The sequence below is a fragment of the Phasianus colchicus genome, chromosome 3 (assembly GCF_987193195.1).
Source record: "Phasianus colchicus chromosome 3, bPhaCol1.hap1.1, whole genome shotgun sequence".
Classification (NCBI taxonomy): Eukaryota; Metazoa; Chordata; class Aves; order Galliformes; family Phasianidae; genus Phasianus; species Phasianus colchicus.
This window is the reverse complement of record NC_143438.1, coordinates 95,507,872-95,535,489: the sequence shown is the minus strand read 5'-3', so window position 1 is coordinate 95,535,489 and position 27,618 is coordinate 95,507,872. Positions and strand designations below refer to the sequence as shown.

General features: G+C 58.3%; 1 protein-coding gene across 5 annotated transcripts in view; it reads left to right on the top strand.

The window, feature by feature from the left end:
* OPLAH (5-oxoprolinase, ATP-hydrolysing) overlaps positions 1-27,359 on the top strand; it is a 75,016-nt gene extending 47,657 nt beyond the window's left edge. For 4 of the 5 annotated variants that reach the window (XM_090138255.1, XM_090138256.1, XM_090138258.1 and 1 more), the window contains 7 exons: positions 333-507; positions 3,118-3,281; positions 5,872-6,003; positions 9,113-9,247; positions 10,462-10,611; positions 12,804-13,005; positions 13,338-13,729. In XM_090138255.1, the coding sequence (XP_089994381.1) occupies positions 333-507; positions 3,118-3,281; positions 5,872-6,003; positions 9,113-9,247; positions 10,462-10,611; positions 12,804-13,005; positions 13,338-13,714 (1,335 nt within the window). In that variant the 3' untranslated portion in view covers positions 13,715-13,729. Of the gene's footprint in view, positions 1-332; positions 508-3,117; positions 3,282-5,871; positions 6,004-9,112; positions 9,248-10,461; positions 10,612-12,803; positions 13,006-13,337; positions 13,730-16,102; positions 16,264-22,332; positions 22,431-24,916 lie in introns of those variants that run through there. The other variant, XM_090138257.1, reaches the window with a different exon arrangement.
* Positions 27,360-27,618: the final 259 nt, after the last annotated feature.

The window sequence follows — 27,618 nt, the reverse complement described above, 5'->3', positions numbered from 1 at the left end:
CCATAGACCTCCATAGACCCCCATAGTTCCCCATAGACCCCCTATAACCACCCCATAGACCCCCATAGACCCCCATAAACCCCCCTAGACCCCCCTAGACCCCTCTAAGCCCCTGTAGCCACCCCATAGACCCCATAGACCTCCTGTAGCCACCCCATAGACCCCATAGATCCTCATAGACCCCCATAGCCACCCCATAGACCCCATAGACCCCCATAGACCCTCAAGGACCCCATAGACCCCCATAGCCACTCCATAGCCACCCCATAGCCACCCCATAGACCCCCATCGACCCCCCCAGACCCCCCTAATCCCCCTCCCCCCCCCCCCAGGTGTTCTATCTGGATCTGCCCGGCCCGGTGTTTTGGGTCGCCAGCCGGGGGCACCACGCCGATATTGGGGGGCTGACGCCGGGCTCGATGCCCCCCCACTCAAAGACCCTCAGTGAGGAGGGGGCCGTCTTCATCTCCTTCTATCTCGTGAGGGCTGGAGTGTTCCAGGAGGAGGGTGGGTGGCATTTCGGGGGGGGGGGAAGGGAGGTGGGAGGGGGTTGGGGTCTGTGGGTGGGGGGGGTTGGGGTGGGAGTGGGGGGTGGGGGGGCATTGTGGGGTGGGGGTTTGGGCTTTGGGGGCCGTGGGGTTTGGGGACAGAGGGACAAGGGGTCATTGGGGACACCGTGACACGTTGCCATGGGGACACAGTGATTGATGACATGGGGACATGGGGACACAATGACATGGTGACACGTTGCCATGGTGACGGTGTGAGATGGGGACAGGTGACACATTGCCATGGTGACACAGTGATTGATGACATGGGGACATGGGGACACAATGACATGGTGACACGTTGCCATGGTGACGGTGTGAGATGGGGACAGGTGACACATTGCCATGGTGACACAGTGACGTGATGACATGGGGACATGGGGACACAATGACATGGTGACACGTTGCCATGGTGACGGTGTGAGATGGGGACAGGTGACACATTGCCATGGTGACACAGTGACGTGATGACATGGGGACATGGGGACACAATGACAGGGTGACACGTTGCCATGGTGATGGTTTGAGATGGGGGCAGGGTGACACGTTGCCATGGTGACACAGTGATTGATGACATGGGGACATGGGGACACAATGACAGGGTGACACGTTGCCATGGTGACGGTTTGAGATGGGGGCAGGGTGACACGTTGCCACGGTGACACAGTGATGTGGTGACACGTTGCCATGGTGACGGTATGAGATGGGGACAGGTGACACATTGCCATGGTGACACAGTGACATGATGACATGGGGACATGGGGACACAATGACAGGGTGACACGTTGCCATGGTGACAGTTTGAGATGGGGGCATGGTGACACGTTGCCATGGTGACACAGTGATTGATGACATGGGGACATGGGGACACAATGACATGGTGACACGTTGCCATGGTGACAGTGTGAGATGGGGACAGGTGACACATTGCTATGGTGACACAGTGACATGATGACATGGGGACATGGGGACACGTTGCCATGGTGACGGTTTGAGATGGGGACAGGGTGACACGTTGCCACGGTGACAGTGTGAGATGGGGGCAGGGTGACACGTTGCCATGGTGACACAGTGACATGATGACATGGGGACATGGGGACACAATGACATGGTGACACGTTGCCATGGTGACGGTTTGAGATGGGGACAGGTGACACGTTGCCATGGTGACACAGTGATTGATGACACGTTGCCATGGTGACAGTGTGAGATGGGGACAGGGTGACACGTTGCCATGGTGACGGTATGAGATGGGGACAGGTGACACGTTGCCATGGTGACACAGTGACATGATGACATGGGGACATGGGGACACAATGACAGGGTGACACGTTGCCATGGTGACACAGTGACGTGATGACACGTTGCCATGCGGACACAATGACATGGTGACACGTTGCCATGGTGACACAGTGACACCCCCCCCCGTTGCCATGGGGACACAATGACATAATGGCACGTTGCCATGGGGACATGGTGACACAGTGACACCTCCCCCGTTGCCATGGTGACAGTGTGAGATGGGGACAGTGGGACACGGTGACACGTTGCCATGGGGACAGTGTGAGATGGGGACACGGGGGCACAGTGACACAGTGACCCGTCGCCATGGCGACCCGTTGCCATGGTAACGCTGTGTCCCGTTGCCGTGCTGCGCCGCGCGTTGCCATGGTAACGCCGTATCCCCGCAGCGGTGCCAGCAGCACTGGAGCGGGGACGTGGGGACGCGTCGCCCCGTTGCCATGGCGACCCGTTGCCACGGTGACAACAGTGCCACGTTGCCATGGCGACCCTGTTTCCCGTTGCCATGGTAACGCCGGATCCACATCCCCTTATCGCTGTTTCAGAGCTGCTGGTGCAGAGCAGCACGGGGGGACGTGGGGACACTGTGCCACCGTTGCCATGGCAACGCCGCGTCCCGTTGCCATGGTAACACAGCGTCCTGTTGCCATGGTAACGCAGCGTCCCCGTCCCTTTCTAGCGGTGTCGGAGGTGCTGGTGCAGAGATGGACATGGGGACACTGTCACACAGTGCCCCGTTGCCATGGTGACCCGTTGCCATGGTAACGCCGTATCCCGTTGCCATGGAAACGCCGGATCTCTCTCCTCCCCCGCCCCCATCCTTGTAGCGGTGTCAGAGGTTCTGGTGCAGAGGGGAACATGGGGACATGGGGACACTGTGCCACCGTTGCCATGGTAACACCGCATCCCGTTGCCATGGCAACGCCGCGTCCCCATCCCCTTGTAGCGGTGTCGGAGGTGCAGAGGGGGACATGGGGACACAGTGCCACCGTTGCCATGGTAACGCCGCGTCACCATCTCCTTGTAGTGGTGTCAGAGGTTCTGGTGCAGAGGGGGACATGGGGACATGGGGACATGGGGACACAGTGTCACCGTTGCCATGGTAACACCGCATCCCGTTGCCATGGCAACGCCGTGTCACCATCTCCTTGTAGCGGTGTCAGAGGTGCAGAACTGGAGATGGGGACATGGGGACACAGTGCCACCGTTGCCATGGTAACACCGCATCCCGTTGCCATGGTAACGCCGCGTCCCCATCCCCTTGTAGCGGTGTCGGAGGTCCTGGTGCGGAGCGGCACGCGGGCTCTGCGGGACAACGTGGCGGACCTCCGAGCGCAGGTGGCCGCCAACCACAAGGGGGCGACGTTGCTGAGGGAGCTGGTGGCCACCTATGGGCTGAGCGGCGTCACCGCCTACATGGAGCACATCCGGGTGGGTACCACGTGACCTGGGGGCGGCAAGGGGTCATCCGGGGTCATGAAGTGGTCACTGGGGGTCATCGGGGGTCACCAAAGGGTCATGAAGTGGTCACTAAGGGGTCACTAGAGGTCATTAAAGGGCCACTAGGGGCCACCAAGGGGTCAATAAGGGGTCACTAGGGGTCATCGGGGTCACTGAGGGGTCATTAAAGGGTCATTAAGGAGTCACTAAGGGTCATCGGGGGTCACCAAGGGGTCATGAAGGGATCACTAGAGGTCATTAAAGGGTCAGTAGGGGCCACCAAGGGGTCATTAAGGGGTCACTAAGGGGTCACTAAGAGGTCATTAAAGGGTCAGTAGGGGTCATTAAGGGGTCATAAAGAGGTCACTAGGGGTCATCGGGGTCACTAAGGGGTCATTAAAGGGGTCATTAAAGGGTTGGTAGGGGTCAACAAGGGGCCATTAAGGAGTCACTAGGGGTCATCGGGGTCACCGAGGGGTCATTAAAGGGTCGTTAAGGGGTCATCAGGGGTCACCAGGGGGCAACCAGGGGGTCATCAAGGGTCGCCTGGCATCAAAAGAGGTCAGCAAGAGGTCGTTAGGGGTCATCGGGGGTCACCAAGTAATCACTAAGGGTGATTAAGGGGTCAATCAGAGGTCATCAGGGGGTCATTAGGTGTCATCGAGGGGTCATCAGGGGGTCACCAAAGGGGTCACCTGGGGTCATGAAAGTGTCACTAGGGGTCATCTGGGGTCACGAAGGAGTCAGTAAGAGTCACTAAGGGTCATCTGGAGTCATCGGGGTCACCAAGGTGTCATTAAGGGGTCACTAGAGGTCAACAGGGGGTCACCAAACCAAAGGCATCCCTAAGGGGTCATCTAGGGTCATGAAGGGGTCAGTAAGAGGTCATTAGAGGTCATCAGGGAGTCATTGGGGTCACCGAGGGTCACAAGAGGTCATGAAGGGGTCATTAAAGGGTCACTAGGGGTCACAGGGGTCATTAAAGGGTCACTAGGGGTCACGAAGGGGTCATTAAAGGCTCACTAGGGGTCATTAAGGGGTCACTAGGGGTCACCAGGGGTCATTAAAGGGTCACCAGGGGTCACCAAGGGGTCACTAGGAGTCACCAAGGGGTCATTAAAGGGTCACTAGGGGTCATTAAGGGGTCACCAAGGGGTCATTAAGGGGTCACCAGGGGTCATTAAAGGGTCACTAGGGGTCACCAGGGGTCACCAAGGGGTCATTAAAGGGTCACTAGGGGTCACCAAGAGGTCATTAAGGGGTCACTAGGGGTCACCAAAGGGTTATTAAAGGGTCACCAAGGGTCACCAAGGGGTCATTAAAGGGTCACTAGGGGTCACCAGGGGTCATTAAAGGGTCACTAGGGGTCATTAAGGGGTCACTAGGGGTCACAAAGGTGTCCCAAGAGGTCACCATGGGGTCCAAGGGGTCACCAGGTGCCCTCAATGTGTCCCCACATGTCCCCAAATGTCCCCAGATTGCCCCCAGCTGTCCCCAAAATGGCCACAGATGCCCTCAAAGTGTCCCCAAATGTCCCTATATGTCCCCAAATTGCCCCCAGCTGTCTCCAAATGTCCCCCAGGCACCTTCAAAGTGTCCCCAATTGTCCCCCAAATGTCCTCAAAATGTCCCCAAATGTCCCTAAATGTCCCCATATTGCCCCCAACTGCCCCCAACTGTCCCCAAAATGTCCCCCAGTTGCCCTCAAAGTGTCCCCAAATGCCCCATAAATGTCCCCCAAATGTCCCCAAATGCCCCCCAGGTGCCCTCAAAGTGTCCCCATATGTCCCCAGATATCCCCAAAATGTCCCCAAATTGCCTCCAACTGTCCCCAAAATGTCCCCCAGATGCCCTCACAGTGTCCCCAGATGTCCCCAAAGTGTCCCCAGATGTCCCAAAATGCCCCCAGATGCCCCCAAAGTGTCCCCAAATGCCCCCCAAATGCCCCATAAATGCCCCATAAATGTCCCCCAGGCACCCTCGAAGTGTCCCCAAATGCCCCTCAACTGTCCCTAAATGTCCCCAAATGTCCTCCAGGTGCCCTCAAATAGACCCAAAATGTCCCCAGCTGTCCCCAAATGTCCCCAACTGTCCCCAAATGTCTCCCAGGCGTCCTCAAAGTGTCCCCAAATGTCCCCAAATTGTCCCCAAATGCCCCTCAAATGTCCCCAAATTGCCCCCCAATTGTCCCCAAATGTCCCCAAAATGTCCCCCAGGTGCCCTCGCAGTGTCCCCAAATGTCCCCGAAGTGTCCCCAGATGCCCCCCAGATGCCCCCCAGATGCCCTCAAAGTGTCCCCAAGTGCCCCCAAATGTCCCCAAATTGCCCCCAACTGTCCCCAACTGTCCCCAAAATGTCCCCCAGGCACCCTCAAAGTGTCCCCAAATGTCCCCAAAAGTCCCCAAAGTCCCCAAAATGTCCCCCAGATGCCCTCAAATGCTCCCCAGAATGCCTCCAACTGACCCCAAATTGCCCCCAACCGTCCCCCAAATGCCCCCCAGGCGCCCTCGCAGTGTCCCCAGATGCCCCCCAAATACCCCTAAATGTCCCCAACTGCCCCCCGCTCCCCTCCCCCCCCCAGACGAACGCGGAGCGCTCGGTGCGGGCTTTGCTGCGGGGGGCGGCGCAGCGCTGGGGGGCGGTGCTGGAGGCGGAGGATCGGATGGACGACGGGACGCCCATCTGCCTGCGGGTCACCGTGGACCCCGAGGAGGTGAGTGGGGAGGGGGGACCCCTGCGCCCCATGGCGCCCCATAGAGCCCCATAGAGCCCCACTGCCCCCATAGAACTGCACTGCGCCCCATAGAACCCCATAGGGCCCCAGTGCCCCCATAGAACTGCACTGCACCCTATAGAACCCCATAGAGCCCCACAGAACTGCACTGCACCCCATAGAACCCCATAGGGCCCCAGTGCCCCCATAGAACTGAACTGCATCCTATAGAACCCCATAGAGCCCCACAGAACTGCACTGCACCCTATAGAATCCCATAGAGCCCCACAGAACTGCACTGCACCCCATAGAACCCCATAGGGCCCCAGTGCCCCCATAGAACTGCACTGCATCCTATAGAACCCCATAGAGCCCCACAGAACTGCACTGCACCCCATAGAACCCCATAGAGCCCCATAGAACTGCACTGCCCCCCATGGAGCCCCATAGAGCCCCATAGAACTGCACTGCGCCCCATAGAACCCCATAGAGCCCCATAGGACTGCACTGCCCCCCATGGAGCCCCATAGAACCCCATAGAACTGCACAGTGCCCCATAGAGCCCCATAGAGCCCCACTGCCCCCATAGAACTGCACTGCCCCCCATAGAACCCATAGAGCCCCATAGAACTGCACTGCACCTATAGAACCCACAGAGCCCCACAGAATCCCACTGCAGCGCATAGAACCCCATAGAACTGCACTGCCCCCATAGAGCCCCATAGAACTGCACTGCACCCCATAGAGCCCCATAGAACTGCATTGCACCCCATAGAGACCCATAAAGCCCCATAGAACTGCACTGCACCCCATAGAATACATAGGGTCCCACTGCCCCCCATAGAGCCCCATAAAGCCCCATAGAGCCCCATAGAGCCCCATAGAACTGCACTGCACCCCATAGAGCCCCATAGAGCCCCATAGAACTGCATTGCACCCCATAGAGCCCCATAGAACTGCACTGCACCCTATAGAAGATCATAGAGCCCCATAGAGACCCATAGAACTCTTGTGCACTCTATAGTACCCCATAGACCTCCACTGTCCCCCATAGTACCCCACTGCACCCCATAGAGCCCTACTGTGCCCCATAGAACCCCACTGCACCCCATAGAGCCCCATAGAACTGCACTGCACCCTATAGAACCCCATAGAGCTCCACTGCACCCCATAGAAACCCATAGGGCCCCACTGCCCCCCATCCCCCTCATCCCATTGAGCCCCACAGAAAATCACTATGCCCCATAGAACCACATGGAACCCCACAAAACCTCACTGCGCCCCATAGAACCGCACTACGCCCCATAGAACCCCATAGAACCTTACTGCATCTCATAGAACCCCACTGCACCCCACTGTGCCCCATAGAGCCCCATAGAAACCCCACTGCGCCCCATAGAACCCCATAGAACCTCACTGCATCTCATAGAACCCCACTGCACCCCACTGTGCCCCATAGAGCCCCATAGAAACCCCACTGCGCCCCATAGAACTCCATAGAACCTCACTGCATCTCATAGAACCCCACTGCACCCCATAGAGCCCCTCTGTGCCCCACAGAACCCCATAGAGCCTCACTGCGCCCCATAGAGCCCCACAGAACCCCACTATGCCCCATAGAACCCCACTGCGCCCCATAGAGCGCCATAGAGCCCCACAGAACCCCACTGCGCCCCATAGATCCCCACTGTGCCCCATAGAGCCCCACAGAACCCCACTACGCCCCATAGAGCCCCACTATGCCCCACAGAACCCCATAGAGCCTCACTGCGCCCCATAGAGCCCCACAGAATCCCACTATGCCCCATAGAACCCCACTGCACCCCATAGAACACCATAGAATCCCACTGCGCCCCATAGAGCCCCATAGATCCCCACTGTGCCCCATAGAACCCCACACAACCCCATAGAGCCCCACTGCACCCCATAGAACCCTATAGAACCCCACCGTGTCCCATAGAACCCCATATAATCCCACTGCACCCCATAGAACCCCATAGAACCCCACTGTGCCCCATAGAACCCCATAGAACCCCACTGCGCCCCATAGAACACTATAGAACCCCACTGTGTCCCATAGAACCCCATATAATCCCACTGCACCCCATAGAACCCCATAGAACCCCACTGCGCCCCATAGAGCCCCACTGCACCCCATAGAACACTATAGAACCCCACTGTGTCCCATAGAGCCCCACAGAACCCCACTACGCCCCATAGAACCCCATAGAGCCGCATAGAGCCCCACTGTGCCCCATAGAACCCCCTTAGAACCCCACTGTACCCCATAGAACCGCACAGAACCCCACTGCACCCCATAGAGCCCCACTGCACCCCATAGAGCCCCACACAACCCCATAGAGCCCCAGTGCCCCTCATAGAGCCCCACTGCGCCCCATAGAGCCCCACACAACCCCATAGAGCCCCATATAATCCCACTGCACACGATAGAGCCCCACTGCCCCCCATAGAACCTCATAGAACCCCACACAACCCCATAGAGCCCCACACAACCCCATAGAGCCCCAGTGCCCCCCATAGAACCCCACTGCGACCCATAGAGCCCCGCTGCCCCCCATAGAACCCCATAGAACCCCACTGTGCCCCATAGAGCCCCACTGCACCCCATAGAACACTATAGAACCCCACTGTGTCCCATAGAGCCCCACAGAACCCCACTACGCCCCGTAGAACCCCATAGAACCCCATAGAGCCCCACTGTGCCCCATAGAACCCCCTTAGAACCCCACTGTACCCCATAGAACCGCACAGAACCCCACTGCACCCCATAGAGCCCCACTGCACCCCATAGAGCCCCACACAACCCCATAGAGCCCCAGTGCCCCCCATAGAACCCCACTGCGCCCCACAGAGCCCCACACAACCCCACTGCGCCCCATAGAGCCCCAGTGCCCCCCATAGAGCCCCACTGCGCCCCATAGAGCCCCACTGCGCCCCACAGAGCCCCACACAACCCCATAGAGCCCCACTGCACCCCATAGAACCCTATAGAACCCCACTGTGTCCCATAGAGCCCCACAGAACCCCACTGCACCCCCGGCCCCCCATTTCCCCCCATCCCCCCCCATTAACCCTTTCCCCCCCGCAGGGCAGCGCAGTGTTTGATTTCTCGGGCTCCGGCCCGGAGGTTTATGGGAACTGCAACGCGCCGCGCGCCATCACCCTGTCGGCCCTCATCTACTGCCTGCGCTGCATGGTGGGCCACGACATCCCCCTCAACCAGGTCTGACCATGGGACCCCTCCCCAAATTGGACCCCCCCCCCAATGGGACCTTTCCTCATCACCCCCCAGTGGGACCCTAATAGGACTCCAATGGGACCCAACCCAATGGGATTCCCCCAATGCAACCCGTAATAGGACCCCCAATGGGACCTCCCCAATGGGACCCCCCCCAATGGGACCCCTCCCATAATCCCCCCAATGGGACCCCCCCCAATGTGATCCCTAATAAGACTCCAATGGGACCCCAATGGGACCCCCCCAATGGGACCCCTCCATACCACCCCCAACAGGACCCTCCCCAATGGGACCCCCAATGGGACCCTCCCAATGGGATCCCTCCCATAACCCCCCCAATGGGACCCCTAATAGGACTCCAGTGGGACCTCCCCAATGAGACCCCCCAGTGGGACCCCCCTAATGGGACCCTCCCAATGGGACCCCTCCCATAACCCCCCCAATAGGACCCTCCCCAATGAGACCCCCAATGGGACCCCTAATAGGACCCCCAATGGGACCCCACCCAACGGGACCCCCTCAATACCACCCCAATAGGACCCACCCCAATGGGACCCCAATGGGACCCCCCCAATGGGACCCCTAATAGGACCCCAATGGGACCCCCGCAGTGGGACCCCCCCTGATCCTCCCAGAGGGACCCCCTCCAATGGGACCCCCCACCCCGTAATCCCTCCCATGACCCTCCCCCAATTAATGACCCCCCACTAATTAGTTAATTCATTTATCACCCCCAGGGCTGCCTGGCCCAGTCCATGAGGTTCCATCCTCAGCCCCCATTGATCAAACCCACCACCCCCATTAATCACACCACCAATTAATGACCCGCGCCATTAATCACACTCCCAATTAATGACCCCCACTAATTAACTAATTAACTCACAATCCATATGGCTGCCTGACCCCAGTCCATGTCCTCCTTCCTTCCCAAAGCTTCCATCCTCAGCCCCCATTAATCACACCCTAATCATGATCCCCCCCATTAATGAACCCTCCCCCAATTAAAGACCCCCCACTAATTAATTAATTACCTAATTAACTGCAGGGCTGCCTGACCCCAGTCCATGTCCTCCTTCCTTCCTTGAGCTCCCATCCTCAGCCCCATTGATCACACCCCCATTGATGCCCACCACCCCCATCAATCACAACACCAATTAACGACCCCCCCACTAATCAGCGAATTAATTAACTCCCCGCAGGGCTGCCTGGCCCCGGTGCGTGTGATCCTTCCGGAAGGTTCCATCCTCAGCCCATCCCCGCAGGCTGCAGTGGTTGGAGGCAACGTCCTGACCTCGCAGCGCATCGTGGACGTGGTGCTCAGAGCCTTCGGCGCCTGCGCTGCATCGCAGGTACTGCCACAAAGTGAGCCATAGGATTTCCCATTGACACAGAGCTAGCAGGTGCTGCCACAAAGTGAGCCATGGCATTTCCCATTGACACAGAGATAGCAGGTGCTGCCACAAAGTGAGCCGTGGGATTTCCCATTGACACAGAGATAGCAGGTGCTGCCACAAAGTGAGCCGTGGGATTTCCCATTGACACAGAGATAGCAGGTGCTGCCACAAAGTGAGCCGTGGGATTTCCCATTGACACAGAGATAGCAGGTGCTGCCACAAAGTGAGCCGTGGGATTTCCCATTGACACAGAGATAGCAGGTGCTGCCACAAAGTGAGCCGTGGCATTTCCCATTGACACAGAGATAGCAGGTGTGCCACAAAGTGAGCCATAGGGATCCCATATCGTCTCAGAGAGATGCCAGGTGCTGCCACAAAGTGAGCCGTGGGACGCATAGTGACTCCGATCCCAGATGGTTGTAGGGCTGTATGAACCCGCCCCAAATCCCACCCCATAGCTGCCCCAATCCCCACCCCATACCCCACCCCATAGCTGCACCATTCCCAACCCCATACTCCACCCCATAGGTGCCCCATGCCCATCCCATATCCCGTTGTAGGGCTGTATGACCCCAAACCAACCCCATATCCCACCCCATAAATGCCCCGTTCGCAACCCCATTCCAAACCCTATACCCACCCCATTCCCCACCCCATATCACCACTTATTGGTCTGAATGACCCCATACCCACCCCATACAATCTTCTACCCTTTATAGGGCTGTATGACCACATTCCCACCCCATATCCGCACTTATAGGATTGTATGACCCCATACCCACCCTATAACCCTTATAGGGCTGTGTGACCCTATAACCCCTATAGGGCTATGTGACCCTGTAGCCCTCTATAGGGCTGTATAACCCTATAACCCTTATAGGACTGTGTGACCCTATAACCCCTATAGGGCTATGTGACCCTATAACCCTGTATAGGGCTGTACAATCCTATGACTCTTATAGGACTGTGCGACCGTATACCTCTTATAGGGCTGTATAACCACATGCCCACCATATAACCCTTGTAGGGCTGTGTGACCCTATAACATCCTATAGGGCTGTATAAACCTATAACCCTTATAGGACTGTGCGACCGTATACCTCTTATAGGGCTGTATAACCACATATCCACCCTATAACCCTTGTAGGGCTGTGTGACCCTATAACATCCTATAGGGCTGTATAAACCTATAACCCTTATAGCACTGTGCGACCTTATGCTCGTTATAGGGCTGTATAACACCATAACCACCCTATAATCCCCTAAAGGGCTGTGTGACCCTGTAACCTTTATAGAGCTGTATGATCCCATACCCACCCTATAACCCCCAATAGGGCTGCGTGACCCCATATCAATCTCAGAACCCTTATAGGGCTGTGTGACCCTATAACCCTTATACGGCCGTGTGACCCTATATGCCTATAGGGCTGCATGACCCTATAACCCCAATAGGGCTATGTGATCCTGTAACCTCTATAGGGCTGTATGACCCCATATCCCTTTAGGGCTGTATGACCCCATACCTCTTATGGGTTCTATGACCCCATACCCCTTATAGGCTCTATGACCCCATAACCGTATATGGCTGTGTGACCCCATACCCCTTATAGGCTGTATGACCCCTTACCCCTATAAGGCTGTGTGACCCCATACTCCTATAGGGCTGTATGACTCCTTACCCCTATAGGGCTGTATGACCCCATACCGCTATAGGGCTGTGTGACCCCTTACCCCTATATGGCTGTATGACCCCATTCCCCTATATGGCTGTATGACCCCATACCCCTTATAGGCTCCATGACCCCATACCCCTATATGGCTGTATGACCCCATACCCCTTATAGGCTCCATGACCCCATACCCCTTATAGGCTGTATGACCCCATACCCCTTATAGGCTCCATGACCCCATTCCCCTATATGGCTGTGTGACCCCATACCCCTTATAGGCTCCATGACCCCTTACCCCTATATGGCTTTATGACCCCATTCCCCTATATGGCTGTATGACCCCATACCCCTTATAGGCTCCATGACCCCATACCCCTATATGGCCGTATGACCCCATACCCCTTATAGGCTCCATGACCCCATACCCCTACAGGGCTGTGTGACCCCATTCCCCTGTATGGCCGTCTCCCGCTGTAGGGCTGCATGAACAACGTGACGTTTGGGGACGCGTCCGTGGGTTACTACGAGACGGTGGCGGGGGGCGCGGGCGCGGGGCCGCACTGGGATGGGCGCAGCGGGGTGCACAGTCACATGACCAACACCCGCATCACCGACCCGGAGATCCTGGAGCTGCGGTACGGGGCTGCGGGTCACATGGGGTCACATGGGGTCACATGGGGTCACCTGGGGTCATGTGGGGTCATGTTGTATGTGGGGTCATGTGGGGTCATGTGGGGTCACCTGGGGTCGTGTGGGGTCGTGTGGGGTCATGTGGTGTGTGGGGTCACCTGGGGTCAGCTGGGGTTGTTTGGGGTCAAGTGGGGTCATGTGGTGTGTGGGGTCACGTGGGGTCACCTGGGGTCATGTGGGGTCATGTGGTATGTGGGGTCACCTGGGGTCATGTGGGGTCATGTGGGGTCATGTGGTGTGTGGGGTCACCTGGGGTCATGTGGGGTCATGTGGTGTGTGGGGTCACGTGGGGTCACCTGGGGTCGTGTGGGGTCATGTGAGGTCATGTGGTGTGTGGGGTCACGTGGAGTCAGGTGGGGTCACCTGGGGTCGTGTGGGGTCACGTGGGGTCACTTGGGGTCAAGTGGGGTCATGTGAGGTCATGTGGTGTGTGGGGTCACGTGGAGTCAGGTGGGGTCACCTGGGGTCGTGTGGGGTCATGTGGGGTCACCTGGGGTCAAGTGGGGTCATGTGGTGTGTGGGGTCATGTGGGGTCATGTGGTGTGTGGGGTCACCTGGGGTCACCTGGGGTCATGTGGGGTCATGTGGGGCCACGTGGGGTTATATGGGATCGCATGGGGTTCTATGGGTTTGTATGGGGTTGTATGGGGTTGTATGGAGTTGTATGGAGTTATATGGACATCTATGGGGTTTTATGATGTTGTATGGGGCTGTATGGGATTGTATGGGGTTATAGGGGGTCATATGGGGTATTTGAGGTGATATGAGGTGATATGGGGTTATATGGGGTGATCTGGGGTTGCATGGGGTTATATGGGGTTACATGGGGTGATATGGGGTTATATAGGGTCATATGTTATTATATGGGGTTACATGGAGTCATATGGGGTTATAAGACGTTACACGGGGTTGTATGGGGTCACCTGGGGTGATATGGGGTGATATGGGTCATATGGGGTCATATGGGGTTCTATAGGGTTCTATGGGTTATATGGGGCTATGTGGGGTGATATGGTGTGGTATGGGGTCGTATGGGGTTATATGGGGTTATATGGAGTTATGTGGGTTTATGTGGGGGCATGGGGTCATATGGGGTGATATGGGGTTGTATGGGGTTATATGGGGTTGTATGGAGTTGTATGGGGGTATGGGATCACATGGGGTGATATTGGGTTATGTGGGGTGCTGTGGGGTTATGTAGTGTTATATGGGTTATACGGATTATACAGGGTGATATGGGATCATATGGGGTGATATGTGGTTACATGGGGTGATATAGGGTCATATGGGGTCATATGGGGTTATGTGGGGTCATGTGGGGTCATATGGAATCATATGGGGTGATGTGGGGTTGTATGGGGTGATATAGGGTCATATGGGGTCATATGGGGTTATGTGGGGTCATATGGGGTCATATGGGGTGATGTGGGGTTATATGGGGTGATATAGGGTCATATGGGGTTATGTGGGGTCATATGGGGTCATATGGGGTGATACGGGATCATATGGGGTGATGTGGGGTTGTATGGGGTTGTATGGGGTGATATGTGGTTACATGGGGTGATATAGGGTCATGTGGGGTCATGGGGGGTCATGGGTCATGTGGGGTCATATGGGGTGATAGGACATTACATGGTGTCATGGGGCTACTATGGGGTTATATGGGGTCATGGGGCTGCTATGGGGTGGCTGTGGGGTGGGGTATGGAGTGGCTATGGGGTGGCCGTGGGGTGAGGGGGCTGCAGGGTGGAAGAGTGGGGGGGCAGTGTGGTGGGGGCACACAGGGTGGCTGTGGGGTGGGGCGGGGGGTGCGGGGTGGGCGTACAGGGTGGGGGGTGGTGAGGAGGGGGTTGGGGTTATGGGATGGGGTTATGGGGCTATGGGGTAGATATGGATCTCTGTGGGGCTCTATGGGGCTCTGTGGGGCTCTGTAGGTCCCTATGTGTCTCTATGGGTCCCTATGTGTCCCTATGAGTCCCTGAGTGTCCCTAGGTGTCCCTATTTGTCCCTATATGTCTTTATGTGTCTCTATGTGTTCCTTTGTGTCCCCTTGGGTCCCTTTGTGTCCCTGTGTGCCCCCATGTGTCTCTATGTGTCCCTATGTGTCCCCTGCGTGTCCCTACATGTCCCTGTATATCTCTATGGCTTTCTATATGTCCCTATGTGTCCCTACGTGTCCCTGTGTGTCCCTATGTGTCCCTATGTGTTTCTATGGCTCTCTCTGTGTCCCTGTGTGTCCTTACATGTTCCTATGTGTCCCTACATGTCCCTGTATGTCTCTGTGTCCCCCTACGTGTCCCTACGTGTCCCTATGTGTCCCTGTGTGTCCCTATGTGTCCTTGTGTGTCCCTGTTTGTCCCTGTGTGTCCCTCCATGTCCCTATGTGTCCCTACATATCCCTATGTGTCCCTATGTGTCCCTACGTGCCCCTATGTGTCCCTACATGTCCCTATGTGTCCCTATGTGTCCCTACGTGCCCCTATGTGTCCCTGAGTGTCCCTGAGTGTCTCCATGTGTCCTTCTGTGTCCCTATGTGTCCCTGTGTGCCCCTAGGTATCTCTGTGGCTCTCTACGTGTCCCTATGTGTCCCTATGTGTCCTTTTGTGTCCCTGTTTGTCCCTTTGTGTCCCCATGTGTCCCCATGTGTCCCTTTGTGTCACTGTGTGTCCCTATGTGTCCCTATGCATCTCTGTGGCTCTCTATGCATTCCGTTGTGTCCCCATGTGTCCCCATGTGTCCCTATGTGTCCCTATATCTCCCTATGTCTCCCTGTGGGTCCCTATGTCTCCCTATGTATCCCTATGTGTCCCTATGAGTCCCTATGTGTCCCCATGTGCCTCTATGTGTCCCCATGTGTCCCTATGTGTCTCTATGTATCCCTATGTACCCCTAATGTGTCCCTATGTGTCCCCATGTGTCCCCATTTGTCCCTGTGTGTCCCTTTGTGTCCCTTTGTGTCACTATGTGTCCCTATGTGTCCCTATGTACCCCTAATGTGCCCCCATGTGCCCCCATGTGTCCCCATTTGTCCCTGCACGTCCCCACGCGCCCCATCCGCCCCTATGCAGCCGTGCCCCCCCCCCCAGGTACCCGGTGGTGCTGCGGCGCTTCGAGCTGCGGCGCGGCTCCGGCGGTTCGGGGCGCTTCCGGGGCGGCGACGGCGTGAGGAGGGAGCTGCAGTTCCGCAGCCCAATGGTGCTGTCCGTGCTGAGCGACAGGAGGGTGCTGCAGCCCTACGGCATGGACGGTGCGGGCCGGCGGGGGGTGCGGGGGGATGTGGGGTGGTAGGAAGATATGGGGTGGTAGGGGGGTGGTGGGAGGATATGGGGTGGTGGGGGGATATGGGGTGGTGGGGTGAGAGGGGGATATGGGATGGGGGGGGGATATGGGGTGGTGGGGGATGTGAGGTGGAGGGGGGATATGTGGTGGGGGGCAGATATGGGGTGATAGGGGGATATAGGGTGGGGGGGGATATGGGGTGGTAGGAAGATATGGGGTGGTAGGGGGGGATATGGGGTGGTGGGGGGATGTGGGGTGGTGGGTTGAGAGGGGGATATGGGGTGGGGGGGGATAGGGGGTGGGGGGCAGATATGGGGTGATAGGGGGATGTGGGGTGGGGGGGGATGTGGGCTGGTGGGGGGATATGGGGTGGTAGGAAGATATGGGGTGGTAGGGGGGGGATATGGGGTGGTAGAGGGATGTGGGGTGGAGGGGGAATATGGGATGATGGGGGCATATGGGGTGGGGGGAGATAGGGGGTGATGGGTGGGGGGATATGGGGTGGGGGGGATAGGGGCTGGGGGGGGATATGGGGTGGTAGTGGGATGTGGGGTGGAGGGGGGATATGGGATGATGGGGGGATATGGGGTGGGGGGGGATAGGGGCTGGGGGGGGATATGGGGTGGTAGGAAGATATGGGGTGGTAGGGGGGGATATGGGGTGGTGGGGTGATAGGGGGGGATATGGGGTGGTGGGGGGGTGTGGGGTGGTGGGTTGAGAGGGGGATATGGGGTGGGGGGGGATATGGGGTGGGGGGCAGATATGGGGTGATAGGGGGATATAGGGTGGGGGGGATGTGGGCTGGTGGGGGGATATGGGGTGGTAGGAAGATATGGGGTGGTAGGGGAGGGATATGGGGTGGTAGAGGGATGTGGGGTGGAGGGGGGATATAGGGTGGTGGGGGGATATGGGATGATGGGGGGATATGGGGTGGGGGGGGATATGGGGTGATGGGGGCATGTGGGGTGCAGGGGGGATATGGGGTGGTGGGGGGATATGGGGTGGGGGGGGGATAGGGGGTGATGGGGTGGTTGGGGGATGTGGGGTGATGGGGGGATATAGGGTGGGCGGGGATGTGGGGTGGTGGGGGGATATGGGGTGGTAGGAAGATATGGGGTGGTAGGGGGGGATATGGGGTGGTGGGGGGATGTGGGGTGGGGGGGGATAGGGGGTGATGGGTGGGGGGATATGGGGTGGTGGGGGATGTGGGGTGGAGGGGGGATATGTGGTGGGGGGCAGATATGGGGTGATAGGGGGATATAGGGTGGGGGGGGATGTGGGCTGGTGGGGGGATATGGGGTGGTAGGAAGATATGGGGTGGTAGGGGAGGGATATGGGGTGGTAGAGGGATGTGGGGTGGAGGGGGGATATGGGGTGGTGGGGGGATATGGGTTGATGGGGGGATATGGGGTGGGGGGGGATAGGGGGTGATGGGTGGGGGGATATGGGGTGGTAGGGGGATACAGGGTGGGGGGGGGATATGGGGTGGGGGGGGATATGGGATGATGGGGCTGATATGGGGTGGGGGGGGATATGGGGTGGTGGGGTGAGAGGAGGATATGGGGTGGGGGGGGATATGGGGTGATGGGGGCATGTGGGGTGCAGGGGGGATATGGGGTGGTGGGGGAATATGGGGTGGGGGGGGGATAGGGGGTGATGGGGTGGTTGGGGGATGTGGGGTGATGGGGGGATATAGGGTGGGGGGGTTGTGGGGTGGTGGGGGGATATGGGGTGGTAGGAAGATATGGGGTGGTAGGGGGGGGATATGGGGTGGTAGGGGGATATGGGGTGGTAGAGGGATGTGGGGTGGGGGGGGGGGATATGGGGTGGTAGGAAGATATGGGGTGATGGGGGATATGGGGGGGTTAGGGGATGTGGGGTGAGAGGGGGATATGGGGTGCAGGGGGATATGGGGTGGTAGAGGGATGTGGGGTGGAGGGAGGATATGGGGTGGTGGGGGGGATATGGGATGATGGGGGGATATGGGGTGGGGGGGGGATATGGGGTGATAGGGGGATATGGAGAGGTGGGGGGATATGGGGTGATGGGGGATACGGGGTGGTTAGGGGATGTGGGGTGAGAGGGGGATATGGGGTGGTGGGAGGATATGGGATGATGGGGGGGATATGGGGTAATATAGGGGGATATGTGGTGATAGGGGGGATATGGGGTGGTAGGGGGGGATATGGGATGATAGGGGGATATGGGGTGGGGGGGGATATGGGGTGGTAGGGGGATATGGGGTGGGGGGGGGATATGGGATGATGGGGGGGATATGGGGTAATATAGGGGGATATGTGGTGATAGGGGGGATATGGGGTGGTAGGGGGATATGGGGAGATATGGGGTGGTGGGGGGATATGGGGGGATATGGGGTGGTGGGGGTATAGTGGGTGATATAGGGGGATATGGGGTGGTAGGGGGGATGTGGGGTGAGAGGGGGTGGTATGGGATCTTATGGGGTGCTGTTGGATGTTATGGGGTGCCACACAGCCCCATGAGATGGGAGGTGGGCAGACCCCATGCCCCATTTCAGACCCCATACCCACCCCATACCCCATAGCAGACCCCATACCCACCCATAACACCCCATAATACCCCAGAGCCTATAACCACCCCATAGGGGACCCCATACCACCCCATACCACCCCATACCCACCCATACCCACCCATACCCCATAGGAGACCCCATACCACCCCATAGCCCCTGTATCCTTTACCCACCCCCCAGCAGACCCCACACCCACCCCATACCCACCCCATACCCACCCCATACCCATCCATACCCTCCAGCAGACCCCGTACGCACCCCAGAACACGCCATACCACCCCATAACCCCGCGTACCCTATACCCACCCCACAGCAGACCCCATACCCACCCCATAACACCCCATAACACTCCAGATTCTATAACCACCCCATAGGAGACCCCATAGCACCCCATGATACCTCATACCACCCCATAACCCTCTGTACCCTATACCCACCCCATTGCCACCCCATTGTCACTCCATAGCCCATAGCAGGCCCCATACCCATCCCATAACACCCCGGACCCTATAACCACCCCATAGGAGCCCCCATACCCACCCCATAACACCCCATAACACCCCATAGCACCCCATAATCCCCCATACCCTATACCCCCTTCAGCAGACCCCATACCCACCCCATAACCCCATGTACCCCATACCCACCTCCGAGTAGACTCCATACCCACCCCATAACACCCCATACCCACCCCACTGCCACCGCATGCCCCATAGCCACCCCATATCCCATAGCAGACCCCATACCCACCCCATACCACCCCATAATCCCCCATACCCTATACGCCCCCAGCAGACCCCATACCCACCCCATGGCCACCCCATAACATCCCATAACATACCCACGCATACCCCATAGCAGACCCCATACCCACCCCATAACACCCTGTACCCCATACCCACCCCATAGCAGACCCCATACCCACCACATAGCCCCCCATAATCCCCATAGCAGACCCCATACCACCCCATAACCCCCTGTACCCTATACCCACCCCCAGCACACCCCATACCCACCCCATAGCAGACCCCATACCCACCCTGTAACACCCCAGACCCTATAACCACCCATACCCACCCTATAACACACCATACCCTATACCCACCCCATAGCAGACCCCATACCCACCCCATAGCACCCCATAACTCAGTACCCCATAACCCCCCCACAGACCCCATAAGCACCCCATACCACCCCAAACCACCCCATACTACCCCATAACCCTCCGTACCCCATACCCACCCCATAACACCCCATTACACCCCAGACCCTATAAGCACCCCATAGCAGACCCCGTACCACCCCATAACCCCCGTTTCCAACACCCACCCTCCAGCAGACCCCATACCCACCCCATAGCAGACCCCATACCCACCCCATAGCCCCCCATAACCCCATACCCATAACCCCCCCACAGACCCCATACCCACCCCATAACACCCCATACCCTATAACCAATAGGAGACCCCGTACCCACACCATACCCACCCCATAGCCCCCCACAACCCCGTGCCCCATAACCCCCCCACAGACCCCATACACACCCCACAACACCCCATAGCACCCCAGACCCTATAAACACCCCCCAAGCAGACCCCATACCACCCCATAACCCCTTGTACCCTATACCCACCCCCAGCAGACCACATACCCACCCCATAGCCCCCCACAACCCCATACCCATAACCCCCCCACAGACCCCCTACCCACCCCATAACACCCCAGACCCTATAACCACCCCATAGCAGACCTCATACCCACCCCATAACACCCCATACCCTATAACCACCCCATAGCAGACCTCATACCACCCCATAACCCCGTATACCCACCCATACCCCATAGCAGACCCCATACCCACCCCATAACACCCCAGACCCTATAACTACCCCATAGGAGACCCCGTACCCACCCCATACCCACCCCACACCCCAGACCCATCCCATAGCAGACCCCATAACCACCCCATAATCCCCTGTACCCAATACCCACCCCCAGCAGTCCCCATAACCACCCCATACCCCCCCACAACCCCGTGCCCCATAACCCCCCACAGACCCCATACCCACCCCACAACACCCCATAACCCCCTGTACCCTATAACCACCCCATAGCAGTTCCCATACCCACCCCATAGCCCCCCACAACCCCGTACCACATACCCCCCCCCTGACCCCATAACCGGACCCCATAACATCCCATACCCCCCTGACCCCATAACCCCCCCATAACATCCCATACCCCCCTGACCCCATAACCACCCCATAACATCCCACACCCCCCTGACCCCATAACCCCCCCATAACATCCCATACCCCCCTGACCCCATAACCCCCCCATAACATCCCATACCCCCCTGACCCCATAACCCCCCCATAACATCCCACACCCCCCTGACCCCATAACCCCCCCATAACATCCCACACCCCCCTGACCCCATAACCCCCCCATAACATCCCACACCCCCCTGACCCCATAACCACCCCATAACATCCCACACCCCCCTGACCCCATAACCCCCCCATAACATCCCACACCCCCCTGACCCCATAACCCCCCCATAACATCCCATACCCCCCTGACCCCATAACCCCCCCATAACATCCCACACCCCCCTGACCCCATAACCCCCCCATAACATCCCACACCCCCCTGACCCCATAACCCCCCATAACATCCCACACCCCCCTGACCCCATAACCCCCCATAACATCCCATACCCCCCTGACCCCATAACCCCGCCATAACATCCCACACCCCCCTGACCCCATAACCCCCCATAACATCCCATACCCCCCTGACCCCATAACCCCGCCATAACATCCCACACCCCCCTGACCCCATAACCCCCCATAACATCCCACACCCCCCTGACCCCATAACCCCCCATAACATCCCACACCCCCCTGACCCCATAACCCCGCCATAACATCCCACACCCCCCTGACCCCATAACCCCGCCATAACATCCCATACCCCCCTGACCCCATAACCCCCCCATAACATCCCATACCCCCCTGACCCCATAACCCCCCCATAACATCCCACACCCCCCTGACCCCATAACCCCCCCATAACATCCCATACCCCCCTGACCCCATAACCCCCCATAACATCCCATACCCCCCTGACCCCATAACCCCCCCATAACATCCCACACCCCCCTGACCCCATAACCCCCCCATAACATCCCATACCCCCCTGACCCCATAACCCCCCCATAACATCCCATACCCCCCTGACCCCATAACCCCCCCATAACATCCCACACCCCCCTGACCCCATAACCCCCCCATAACATCCCATACCCCCCTGACCCCATAACCCCCCCATAACATCCCACACCCCCCTGACCCCATAACCCCCCCATAACATCCCACACCCCCCTGACCCCATAACCCCCCATAACATCCCACACCCCCCTGACCCCATAACCCCGCCATAACATCCCACACCCCCCTGACCCCATAACCCCCCATTCCCCAGGCGGCGCCCCGGGGTCCCGCGGTGTGAATTTGTTGCAGCGCTGCGACGGGAGAACCGTCAGCCTGGGGGGCAGAGCCTGCGTGGATGTGGGGCCGGGGGTGAGTGGGGCTGGCGGCCCTATAGGCGGCCCTATAGGTTGTGTGGGGTGAGTGGGGGCTGGCGGCCCTATAGGCGGCCCTATAGGTTGTGTGGGGTGAGTGGGGCTGGCGGCCCTATAGGCGGACCTATAGGTTGTGTGGGGTGAGTGGGGGCTGGCGGCCCTATAGGCGGCCCTATAGGTTGTGTGGGGTGAGTGGGGCTGGCGGCCCTATAGGCGGACCTATAGGTTGTGTGGGGTGAGTGGGGGCTGGCGGCCCTATAGGCGGCCCTATAGGTTGTGTGGGGTGAGTGGGGGGCTGGCGGCCCTATAGATGGCCATATAGGTTGTGTGGGGTGGGTGGGGGCTGGCGGCCCTATAGGCAGCCCTATAGATCGTGTGGGGTGAGTGGGTGCTGGCGGCCCTATAGGCGGCCCTATAGGTTGTGTGGGGTGAGTGGGGGCTAGCGGCCCTATAGATGGCCCTATAAATGGCCCTATAGGTTGTGTGGGGTGAGTGGGGGCTGGCAGCCCTATAGACAGCTCTATAGGTTGTGTGGGGCTGGGCGTGAGTGGGGGATCTGGTGGCCCTATAGATGGCCCTATAAACAGCCCTACAGGTGGTGAGTGGGGTGAGTAGGGGCTGGCGGCCCTATAGTCGGCCCTATAGATTTGTGTGGGGTGAGTGGGAGGCTGGCGGCCCTATAGACGGCCCCATAGAATGCATGGATTTGGGGCCGGGGGAGTAGTGGGACCCCCTGTTCCCCTCCCCCCCCACCCCATAGCACCCCACAACCCCATACAAAACCCCATAAAACCCCATAACCCCATACAGACCCTATAACCCCATAAAACCCCATAAAACCACATAACCCCATGCAGACCCCATAAAACCCCATAAGACCCCATACAAACCTCGTAAGACCCCATATAACCCCATAAAACCCCATAACACCCCATAACCCCATAAGACCCCATAACCCCATAAAACCTCATAACCCCATACAGACCCCATAAAACCCCATAAGACCCCATAAAACCCCATAAAATCCCATAACCCCATAAGACCCCATAAAACTCCATAAAACCTCATAAGACTTCATAACGCCATACAGACCCCATACAGACCCCATAATCCCATAACACCCCATATCCGCATAGACACCCCATAACCCCATAAGACCCCATAAAACTCCATAAGACCCCATAAGACCCCATAACCCCATTCACACCCCATAAAACCCTGTAAGACCCCGTAACACCCCATAATACCCCATACAGACCCAAGAAGTCCCCATAAAACCCCATAAGACCCCATAAAACCCCATGAGACCCCATAGGACCCCATAAATCCCCATAAGACCTCATAAACCCATATGACCTCATAAAACCCCATAAGACCCCATTCACACCCCATTCACACCCCATAAGACCCCATAACCCCATAAAACCCCATAAGACCCCATTGGACCCCATAACCCCATAAAACTCCATAGGACCCCATAGGACCCCATAACTCCATAAGACCCCATAAGACCCCGTAGGACCCCATAAAAGCCCATAAGACCCCATAAGACCCCATAACCCCATAAGACCTCATAGGAACCCATAACCCCATAAGACCCCATAACACCCCATAATACCCCATAGGACCCCATAACCCCATAAAAACCCATAAAACCCCATACAGACCCCATAAAACCCCATAAGACCCCATAAGACCCCATACAGATCCAAGAAGTCTCCATAAAAGCCTCTAAGAGCCCATAAAACCCATAAGACCCCAAAAGACCCCATAGGACCCCATAGGACCCCATGAGACCCCGTAAGACCCTATAAAACCCCATAAAACCCCATAAACCCCATAGGACCCCATAACCCCATAAGACCCCATAAGACCCCATAGGACCCCATAAGACCCCATTCACACCCCATAAGACCCATAAAACCCCATAGGACCCCATAGGACCCCATAACCCCATAAGACCCCATAAGACCCCATAAGACCCCGTTACCCCATAAGACCCCATAGGACCTCATAGGACCCCATAGGACCCCATAAAACCCCATGAGACCCCATAGGACCCCATAAGACCCCATAAACCCCATAAGACCCCATAGGGCCCCATAAAACCCCATAAGACCCCATAAAACCCCATAAGACCCCATAGGACCCCATAAGACCCCATAAGACCCCATAACCCCATAGGACCCCATAAGACCCCATAAGACCCCATGAGACCCCATAGGACCCCATAAGACCCCATAAACCCCATAAGACCCCATAGGGCCCCATAGGACCCCATAAGACCCCATAGGACCTCATAGGACCCCATAGGACCCCATAACCCCATAAGACCCCATAACCCCATAAGACCCCACAGGACCCCATTCACACCCCATTCACACCCCATAAGACCCATAAAACCCCATAGGAGCCCATAGGAGCCCATAGGAGCCCATGGGAGCCCGTAAGCGCGGCGCCCCGTGACCGAGGCTCCCCCCGCAGGACACGTTCATCCTGCTGACTCCCGGCGGCGGCGGTTTCGGCTCCGCCGCTCCGCCTGGGGGCGCTGTGGGGCCGGGCGGCGCCGAACGCCGCGGAGCCAGCGAGTATTGGGGCGGCAACCGCGCGCCGTGAGACGCCCGCGTGCGGGCTGCATGTGGGGCGATGTGGGGTGGCTATGGGGCAGCTATGGGGTGGCTGTGGGGCGATGTGGGGCGATGTGGGGTGGCTATGGGGCAGCTATGGGGTGGCTGTGGGGCGATGTGGGGCGCTATGGGGTGGCTATGGGGCAGCTATGGGGTGGCTGTGGGGCGATGTGGGGCGCTATGGGGTGGCTATGGGGCAGCTATGGGGTGGCTGTGGGGCGATGTGGGGCTCTATGGGGTGGCTATGGGGTGCTGTGGGGCGCTATGGGGTCGCTATGGGGCGCTATGGGAAGCTGTGGGGTGGTTATGGGGAGCTATGGGGCACTATGGGGTGGCTGTGGGGCGCTATGGGGTGGCTGTGGGGCGCTATGGGGAGCTATGGTGTGGCTATGGGGCACTGTGGGGGCGCTATGGGGCGCTATGGGGAGCTGTGGGGTGGTTATGGGGAGCTATGGGGCGCTATGGGGTGGCTGTGGGGCGCTATGGGGCAGTTATGGGAAGCTATGGGGAGCAGTGGTGTGGTTATGGGGTGCTATGGGCAGCTATGGGGCAGTTATGGGGAAGAGCTATGGGGTGGGGCTATGGGGCAGAGCTGTGGGGCAGCACTGTGGGGCACACACTTATGGGGCAGCCCCACAACTCGAGGTACACACTTATAGGGCAGCCCCACAACCCGAATACGCACACTTATGGGGCAGCCTCACAGTCCCCACTATGCAATCTATGGGGCAGCCCCACAGATGCACACTTGTGGGGCAGCCCCACGGCCCCCACTATGCAATCAGTGGGGCAGCCCCTGACCCAAATACGCACACTTATGGGGCAGCCCTGGACCCACAGATGCGCACTTATGGGGCAGCCCCACAACTGTTGTAGTGCAATCTATGGGGCAGCCCCTGACCCACATACGCAAACTTATGGGGCAGCCCCAAACCACTGCTATGCAATCTATGGGGCAGCCCCACAGCTCGAGGTACACACTTATGGGGCAGCCCCTGACCCACATGCGCACACTTATGGGGCAGCGCCCCAATCCCCACTATGCAATCTATGGGGCAGCCCTGGACCCACAGATGTACACTTATGGGGCAGCCCCACAGCTTGAGGTACACACTTATGGGGCAGCCCCTGACTCACACATTCACACTTCTGGGGCAGCCCCTCAGCCCCCACTATGCAATCTATGGGGCAGCCCCACAGATGCACACTTATAGGGCAGCCTCTGACCCACATACACACACTTATGGGGCAGCCCCACAACTGCTGCTATGCAATCTATGGGGCAGCCCTGGACCCACATACGCACACTTATGGGGCAGCCCTGGACCAAAACACACTTATGGGGCAGCCTCTGACCCACATATTCACACTTATGGGGCAGCCCCACAACTGCTGCTATGCAATCTATGGGGCAGCCCCTGACCCACATACGCACACTTATGGGGCAGCCTCACAGCCCCCCCAATGCAATCTATGGGGCAGCCCCCGCCCCACATATTCACACTTATGTGCCCCCCCCTCCGTTGTGCCCCACACCTCCAATCCCCAAACCATTGCTCAGCCCCTCCCCCGTGCCCCATAGCGCTGCCCCCCTGCCCCATAGACCCACCTCCTCCTGCCCCATAGCAGCGACCCCCCCCGCCCCATAGCGTCACTCCCTCCGTGCCCCACAGCACCGACCCCCCCCCACACTGTAACCTCTCCTTGTGCCCCATAGCGCTGATCCCCCCGCCCCATAGCACCGACCCCCCCCATGGCATCGCATCCTCCCACCCCACATCTCCGTCCCCCTGTGCCCCATAGCATCATCCCCTGCCCCATAGAATCACCCCCCTCTTCCCCATAGCATCGTTCCCCCCCACCCCATAGCATCACTTCCCTCTGCCCCATAGCATCATCCCCCCCACCCCATAGCATTGCCGCCTCTGCCCCATAGAATCATCGCCCCCCCTCTGCCCCATAGCATCAATCCCTTTACCCCATAGCATCATTCCCCTCTGCCCCATAGCATCACCCCCCTGTGCCCTATAGAATCGCCCCCTCCGCCCCATAGCATCCTCCCTCTCTGCCCCATAGCATCATTCCCCCCACCCCATAGCATCACCCCCTTCTGCCCCATAGTATCGCCCCCTTTTGCCCCATAGCATTGCTCCCCCCACCCCATAGCATCATCCCCCTCTGCCCCATAGCATTGTCCTCCTCTGCCCCATAGAATCGCCCCCTCCGCCCCATGGCATCGTCCTCCTCTGCCCCATGGCATCATCCCCCCCCACCCCATAGCATCGTTCTCCCTTCCTGCCCCATAGATTCACCCCCCCCCCTTCCTGCCCCATAGATTCACCCCCCCCCCTTCCTGCCCCATAGATTCACCCCCCCCCCTTCCTGCCCCATAGATTCATCCCCCCCCCCTTCCTGCCCCATAGATCCCCCCCCATGTCGGTGCCGTCCAATAAAAACTGTTGAGCCCCATCGAGTCGCTGTGTCTCTTTTTTTTTTTTTTTTTTGGGGGGGGGGGGGGGGACAATGGGGACCCACAGAGCCCCGATCCCATGGGGGGAT